This window comes from Carlito syrichta, unplaced genomic scaffold (genome assembly GCF_000164805.1).
Source record: "Carlito syrichta isolate Samal-C Ts95f unplaced genomic scaffold, Tarsius_syrichta-2.0.1 Scaffold67556, whole genome shotgun sequence".
Classification (NCBI taxonomy): domain Eukaryota; kingdom Metazoa; phylum Chordata; class Mammalia; order Primates; family Tarsiidae; genus Carlito; species Carlito syrichta.
In genome coordinates, this window is record NW_007011652.1 from 44,811 (window position 1) to 52,595 (window position 7,785).

A 7,785-nucleotide genomic window follows, 5' to 3' on the forward strand; every position below is an offset into this window, starting at 1 on the left:
CTGCATCCCTCTCCCCGTTCTCGTCCTCCCCATCCGAGTCCGAGTCTGAGTCTGAGTCTGGGCTGGGCCCAGGGCTCGGGGCCCCGTTCTGCGCCCCGGGGGTGGGCTCGTCCGCAGGTTCCTGGCGCTCAGGCTCCCCGTCGGGCTGGGGCTCGGTGACGGTGATCTCGGGCATGGAGGCCGACAGCTGCAGCCGCTGCTCCTTCTCCTCCCGCTCACGCGCCAGCACGAAGTTGCGCTTGCAGCCGTTCTGGATCTCGGCCAGCAGCGCCTTCTGCGTCTCGATGAAGCTCTTCACCTGCGGGCGGCGACCTGGCTAGTGCTCCGGCCCACCCGGCCTCCCGCCCGCCCGCCAGGGCTGCCGGGCGGGCCCTGCTCACCGCCTCCTTCTTGGGCTCGCGGTCAAGGTCCAGGCGCAGCAGGGAATGGTTCACCTTGAGGGCCAACGACAGCGCCATGAGCCCGCCCGTCTTGATCTCGTTCTCCCGAAGGTCCAGTCTCAGCAGGCGGGGGCTCTCGGCAACGAACTCCGCCACCGCCACCGCGCCTGAGGGGGGACCGCAGGGGCTGGCCGTGGGCCCCGCCAGGCTGGCCGCCCGAGCCTGCCCCGCCCCCCACCCCCGACGCCTACCCTCGCAGGTGAGCTTGGTGGAGGCCAGGCCCAGGCGCAGCACGCTGCGGTTGCCGATGAGCCCGTTCTTGAGGTTCCGCACGCCCTCGTTCCCAATGGGGTTGTGGCCCAGGTTCAGCGTCTCCAGGCTCTGCGTGTGCGGCTGGAGGGGGGGGCACGGGGTGAGGAGAGGCACTGAATGGAGGGAGGGCCCGGAGGACATGCCAGGCAACAGACCAGAGGAGAGCCCAACACGCAGGCTGTCTCCTGGGCAGCGCCTGTCCAGGCACCGGCAAGATGCTGCCCCTGCAGATCTCAGAGGGTGGCTTCACGTCTCCCTGGGCCAGGGGCCTGTCCATCCCAGCCCTCCAGGCACCCAGCCAGCCCCACCCTCGCAGCCTGAGCCCACCAGCACCAGGACCTGTGCGTGGGGCCTGGGGCAAGCAGAGTGTCCTGAAGCCTCATGGCAGTGACTCTCCTCAGGCGCTGGGCACACAGTGCTTGCCCTGAGAGTCTCTGCACTGCTCAGTTTGCTTTAAGTATTATGTAATTGAAAACGTGCTGAAGGTTTCTGGAAATAATAACGTTTAGGCAAAGCTTTTCACCCTGTGCCAAGCACCGCGCTAACACCTGGTACTGCACACACAAGGACAACTGGAGAGGGCACGTCTCCTCGGGGAGAAGGCGCAGACGCTCCAAGGAGCCTAACGGCTGAGTCTACACGCTCCCGGGACTTGCAGGATGGGCAAGACGGGGCGTGACGCCGGGACAGAACCGTGCTGAGCACTCGGCGGGACGTGGTGGGGGGCAAGGGCCCTGCCCCCAGCTGACTCACCAGCGTCATGCCCAGGAAGGCCATGCCCGTGTGCGTGAGTTGGTTGTTCCACAGCACCAGGGTCACCAGCCCCTTCCTCTGCTCCTTGAGGCCCTCGCAGATGTAGGCCAGACCTGGGGGAAGCCTGAGGTGAGAGCCCCGCCTGTGGCCTGGGTGCTTCTCCAGGGGACGCCGGTGTGGGAGAGACTGCTCTGCTCAGAAGCTGGGTGGCTCGGTCCTCACCACGGCCTGCCTGACCTCACAGGCCCGGCCCTGCCAACACAGCCCTGCCGCGGCCTGACACCTGGCTTCCAAGTCCCAGGCCTGGAACATACCCTCCCCAAGGTCCAGATGATAGCTGTCCCCAGCAGCTTCTGATCTATGCACAAATGCAACCACTCTGCCACCTGAGCCCAGGGGCCGGCTCAGCCCTCCCACCCACGGCAGCCGCTGTCTTCCCCAGCGCATGTGTCCCCACCAGACAGGCTGAATACGTCACTTGGTTATCTCGTCCTTGTCTCTCTAGACTGGGATACAATTCACCAGGGCAGCGCTCTGTGTCTCCCTCACGGCTGTGAACCTGGGCTCAGAGCCCAGGGCCTATGGTGGGTGCTCAGCAGACGCAGGGTCTGGGCCTGCTGCCCTGGGGAGGAGTGGGCCTTGCCGGCCCCTCTGCCCTTCCACACCTCTCTTCACAGGAAGGCCAGGGGACTCTGCTCAGTGGTGACCCAGGCCACAAGGCCCCTCCTCCAGGAAGAAGCAGGGTTCCTGCTGCTGACGGCTCCCTGTGCCTCACCAGGACTCCTCCACCAAAATATCAGTCCCATCAAAGCTTCTTCCTAGGCTGGGTGTGATGGCTCGCACAGGTAATCCCAGCACTTTGGGAGGCAGAGGAAGGAGGGCTGCTTGAACCAGGAGTTTGGGACCAACCTGGGCAACATAGCAAGACCTCGTCTCTACAAAAAAATCTGAAAATTGGCCAGGCGTGGTGGCACATGCCTGTAGTCCCTTGAACCCAGAAGTTGCGGCTGAGATAAGCTGTGATTATGCCACTGCACTCCAGCCTGGGCAAAATGGCAAGTGCTTTTCTCCCCCTTCAGACCGCAGCCCAGAGGTCCCTCCCTGTGGCCTTCCCTCCTGCACCATCTCCAAAAAGCCTCCAGCTGACTCTTCATCCCAATATCATTCATTGTTTCTTTCAGGGCACTTTACAGACTGCAATTATTTTATTTTATTTTATTTTGAGTTGGAGTCTCACTCTGTTGCCCAGGCTGGAGTGCAGTGGCATGCTCATAGCCACCGCAGCCTCGACCTGCTGGGCTCAGGAGATCCTTCCGCCTCAGCCTTCCCAGTAGCTGGAACTACAGGTATGTGCCACCATGCCCAGCTAGTTTTTTAATTTATTGTAGAGATGAGGTCTCGCCAAATTGCCCAGGCTGGTCTTGAACCCGTGGGCTCAGGCAATCCTCCCACCTCGGCCTCCCAAAGTGCTGGGATTATAGGCATGAGCCACCATGTCCGGCCTATTTTTCATTTTTATTGAGTCGGAATCTCACTGTCGCCCAGGCTGGAGTGCAATGGCATGCTCATGGTCACCGCAGCTTCGACCTGCTGGGCTCAGGTGATCCTTCCACCTCAGCCTTCCAACGAGCCAGAACCACAGGCATACACCATCCCCATTCAGCTAATTTTTTGATTTACTGTGGAGACAAGGTCTCACCAACTTGCCCAGGCTGGTCTCGAACCTGTGGGCTCAGACAGTCCTCTAGCCTCTGCCTCCCAAAGTGCTGGGATTACAGGTGTGAACTACCGGGCCCAGCACAGATTGTAATTATTTTAATCATTCATTCAATACCTCACCTCATCCTCCAGGCATCAGTTGAGCTGGCCCCTCTTCCAGGAAGCCCTCCCTGGTCCCCAGACTGGGTCAGATGCTCCCTCAGCCCAGCCCTGCCCACCCCAGGTCTCCACGGTCTAGTCTAGAGTGGGTCTGTCTCCCAACTAGACCGGGAGCCCCAGCAGGACAGTAATGGGATGGTCTTGGCCACATCTGTATCCCTAGTACCCCACGGCCACGGCTGGGCAGAGCCAGTGCCAGCCAGGAGCCACGAGGCCTGTGCCCACCTGAGTCCAGCACGTGGTTGTTGCGGAGGTCCAGGATCTGCAGGGAGCAGTTGAACTTGAGTAGGTTGCCCAGCTGGGCAGAGTCCTGCAGGCCGTTCAGCTTGTTATCAGCCAGGTACAGCTCCCGCAGGTTCATGTTCATCTTCAGGGCTGTAGCTGGGGGGGAGGGTGGGGGTGACTGGCCAGGTCACCCTGGCAGGCCCCGCCTAAGACCCAGCAGCAGCCGCTGCCCACCAGTGGCAAGGTGCACCTGCCCTCCCAGACTCCAGGGCTCACCCAGCAGCATGAGGGGCCGCCCTGATAGGCTGGCATTCTCCAGGTGCAGTACTGCCAGGCTGCTGCGGATTCGCAGGGCACGGGCCACGAAGGGTGCTGAGTGGTCCAGCAGCGGTGTGTTGCGGGCATCCAGGTACTGCAGGCAGCTTGTCTGGGGGGCAGGAGCACTGGGTCAGGCCTGGCCCTCCCTGGCCCAGGGGACCTGCTGCCCATGTCTCAGGAGAGGCAACACAGCTGTCATCTGGCTTTACAGCCAGGGGCCTAGGCTGGGGAGGGAGGGCTGAGCTTGGGGTCCGGTGGGTAAGCAAGGCAGGGCTGGCAGCAGTCGCAGCCTCTGGATCCTGCGTGGCAGAGTAGTCCCCAGATAGCCCTGTCCTCTCTCCCAGCCTATAAGTGAAATGGGGGTGGCAACCACAGTCACCTCCAAGGGATGATATTACAGAGGAGTGCAAGAGGAGGTAGAAACATGTCTTGTAGGGTGCAGTGGCTCACGCCTATAATCCCAGTACTTTGGGAGGCCGAGGTGAGAGGACTGCCTGAGCCCACAGGTTCAAGACCAGCTTGGGCAACTTGACGAGACCTCGTCTCTATAACAGATCAAGAAAAATTAGTCGGGCATGGTGGCGCATGCTCGTAGTTCCAGCTACTTGGAAGGCTGAGGTGAAAGGATCACCTGAGCCCAGCAGGTCCAGGTTGCAATGGCTATGAGCATGCCACTGCACTCCAGCCTGGGCAACAGAGTGAGGCTCCAACTCAAAACAAACAAACAAAAAAACACACCTTGCAGGGAGAAGAGGAGCGGGGAGAGAACAGGGCACCTGTGGGCTGCTGCACGACAGCCCAGCCCCCAAGAGCTCAAGAGTCAGGCTCAAGGGCTGGGGCCCTGGAGATCGCCTGGCCACCAGCCCCCTTCCGCCCGGAAGTGGCCAGGCACTCACCTTGCGCATCATGTGGGCGGCAGCCTGCCAGCCCCGTGTGCCGATGTGCTTGTTGAAGGAGATGTTGAGGTGGGTGGCCGACTCGTAGTACTCGATCATGTCAAACAGGGCCGATGCACCCTGTGGGCAGACATGGGGCTTGGTCAAGAATTCCGGGAGAGGCACGTGGTGGACCCTGGCACAGGGTCCAGCGGAGACGGGAGCTGTGAGCGGGGAGACAGCCTCACGGGAGGACAAGCAGCCCAGGAGGGTGAGGTTGAGTGCTGAGCCCGCCCAGGTCCAGCTGTGCCCGTACAATGCAGACTGTGCCTCTAGGTTCAGAGAAAAAGCCTTCCCTTTTCTGCGGAAGACGGTCTGTTTTCTGCGACTTGCCCCAGAGTCCCTTTTCTGCGGAAGACGGTCTGTTTTCTGCGACTTGCCCCAGAGTCCCAAGCGATGTGCTGAGTGACCAGGACAGGCCCTGGCATTCTCCAGGACCCTCCCCCAGGGGCCCAACACCCTGGGCACCTGGGGATGCCAAGTGTGGGGAGGTGAGAGCCTTTCGGGACGTTTCAAAGCCTACCCCTCTAGGAGCTGTGACCTTTGAGGTAAGCTCTTGAAAAAGCCCCTGGTGACCACACAGTCCCCTCAGGCCAGCTCCCCAAGTCTCTCCCTTGCTGACGGGGTAGGCCATCGGAGGCCCAATGCATGCCCCCCGCCCTTTCTGGTCACACTGATGTCTCCCTCTTGTCCTTCAAAAGGCCCTGCCTTTGCCCCACCACTCAGCTTCTGTTTCCAGAGGCCCCTCCTCCCACAACATCCTCTCCCCACCCAAATCCCCAAGGGGCCAGGGGCTGAGGGGGGTGCAGAGGTGGTGGCAGGGCCCTCACATCTTCGTCCAGGTTCGTCTGCTCCAGGTCCACGACCTTGAACTGCAGCCTCTTGAAGACCTCCTCCAGGGCCTCGCAGGTCTTGTAGTCGAGCTTCTCACCTGGGAGAAGCCAGCAGTCATGCACTTCTGAGACTGCACCTGTGCTTCTGCCCTCTGCCCTACTGCCCACTGCCCCAGGCCCTGGCTGAGCTCAGTTCCAGAGGCCAATGGCCCCCACGCCCTGCCCTCGGACCCACCTCTGGGAAGCCTTCAGCCCTGCCCGCTACCCAAGAGCTCCCAGCCCCTGTCCAGACACACACCTTTTAGGTCCAGGCAGTCGATACGGTGCCCGAGGTCCGTGAACTCCTGGGAAAGCAGAGTGACATGGTTAGGGTAGGAACAAACCTGAGGAAGCCAGGCTGGCCCGGACACTAGGGCAGCCGAGGGCCCCAATGGCTGCTGTTCTGAGGGCAGTGTCCGGAGTGGGGTTTGGGGGCAGGCAGCTGAACAGAGGCCAGAGGGCGTCCATCGGCTGGAACCCAGAGCGCAGGGCAGACAGTGAGATGACTCTGACCCACGGGCCTGAGGACCAGCCCACCCTGACGTTGGGCAGGCCTGGCCAGGCCCTCTGCTCAGCAGGACGTGTCTTGAGGGAGATGTCCAGACAGAGGGAGGAGCCAGAGTAAGGCTGTGAGGCAGAAGCCAACGCTGAGAAGCTGGCAGGGCCGGGCCCAAGTGGTCCCATGGTGAAGGTGGGGCCCGGGCTCAGCACACAGCATACTCAGTGGGCAAAGGAGAGGCACCAGGTCAGATTCCTTCCCATACACCCAATCCTGTTCTTTGGGCTCCACACACGCCACCTGCTGGTGGACGCCGCAATGAGCTCCACAGAAAGAGGCTCAACTCAGCCGCATCTGACTCCCTCCACCTGGCTAGGACAGGGCAGGACCGAGCTCAGGTCAACCCTTCCATGGACCTGGTGAGTCCTCCTTCTGGAATCCCCCATGGAAACGACCCTGACTTGGGCGCACAGAGCTGGACAGCGAGCACTGCAGCTGACAGCAGAGCTGTCAGGGGCGGCAGCGCTAGGGACACACAGACCTGAGCAGTGGGGACAGGTGGCATGTCACCAGCACAGCCAGGCCAAGGCACCACAGGGAAGGCAGTGCAGGGGGTTGGGGGACATGCTGTAGATAGCCCTGCATCTGCATTCATGGGAAGACCCTGCTGAAGTCCTGTACCTCTGACGAGTAACCTGCCCCCTGGAATGGCCAGGGCACACTGAACCATCAAAACAGGAGCTCTGGGGAGAGGGCCTAGGGCAGGCAGTGAAAAGCAGATTTTGCTTTTTATGTCTGTTTATTTTGAGTTTTGAAAAATCAGGGAATAAGCCTGGCTTGGTGGCTCAGCCTGTCATCCCGCGCTTTGGGAGGCTGAGGTGAGTGGATTGCCTAAGTCCGCGGGTTCGAGACCCACCTGGGCAACTTGGCAAGACCATCTCTACAATAAATCAAAAACTCAGCCGGGTGTGGTAGCGGATGCCTGTAATTCCAGCTACTTGGAAGGCAGAGGCGGAAGGATCGCCAGAGCCCAGCAGGTCGAGGCTGCGGTGACTGGGAGCGGCCACTGCACTCCAGTCTGGGCGACAGAGTGAGACTCCAACTCAAAAAAAAAAAAAAAAATCAGGGACTATGCTAGGCATGGTGGCTCATGCCTATAATCCCAGCATTTTGGGAGATGGAGGCGAGATAATTGCCTGAGTCCAGGAGTTCAAGACCAGCCTGGGGCCAGGCGTGGTGGCTCACGCCTATAATCCCAGCACTTTGGGAGGCAGGGGTTCAAGACCAGCCTGGGCAACATGGTAAGACCTGGTCTCTATAATAAGTCAAACCATTAGCCAGGTGTGATGGCACATGCCTGTAGTTCCAGCTACTTGGAAGGTTGAGGCAGAAGGATCACCTGAGCCCAACAGGTCAAGGCTGTAGTAGCCTGGGTGACAGAGTGAGGCTCCAACTAAAAAAAAAAAAAGACCAGCTTGGGCAAAACAGCGAGACCTCGTCCCTATTTAAAAAAAAAAAATCAGGTGAGTGGATTGCCTGAGCCCACGGGTTCAAGACCCACCTGGGCAGCAAGACCTCATCTCTACAATAAAGCAAAAAATCAGCCGGGCGTG

At 60.5% G+C, this 7,785-nt stretch overlaps 1 protein-coding gene across 1 annotated transcript in view; it reads right to left on the reverse strand.

Moving 5' to 3' along the window:
- The window catches only part of PPP1R37 (protein phosphatase 1 regulatory subunit 37), a 9,970-nt gene that overhangs the window by 799 nt on the left and 1,386 nt on the right, over positions 1 to 7,785 (reverse strand). Inside the window, 10 exon segments of the mRNA XM_021709246.1 lie at position 1; positions 3 to 298; positions 381 to 547; positions 632 to 773; positions 1,446 to 1,558; positions 3,549 to 3,704; positions 3,825 to 3,975; positions 4,763 to 4,882; positions 5,632 to 5,732; positions 5,933 to 5,978. The exon segment at position 1 is cut by the window's left edge and continues 340 nt beyond it. Of these exon segments, the coding sequence (XP_021564921.1) occupies position 1; positions 3 to 298; positions 381 to 547; positions 632 to 773; positions 1,446 to 1,558; positions 3,549 to 3,704; positions 3,825 to 3,975; positions 4,763 to 4,882; positions 5,632 to 5,732; positions 5,933 to 5,978 (1,293 nt within the window).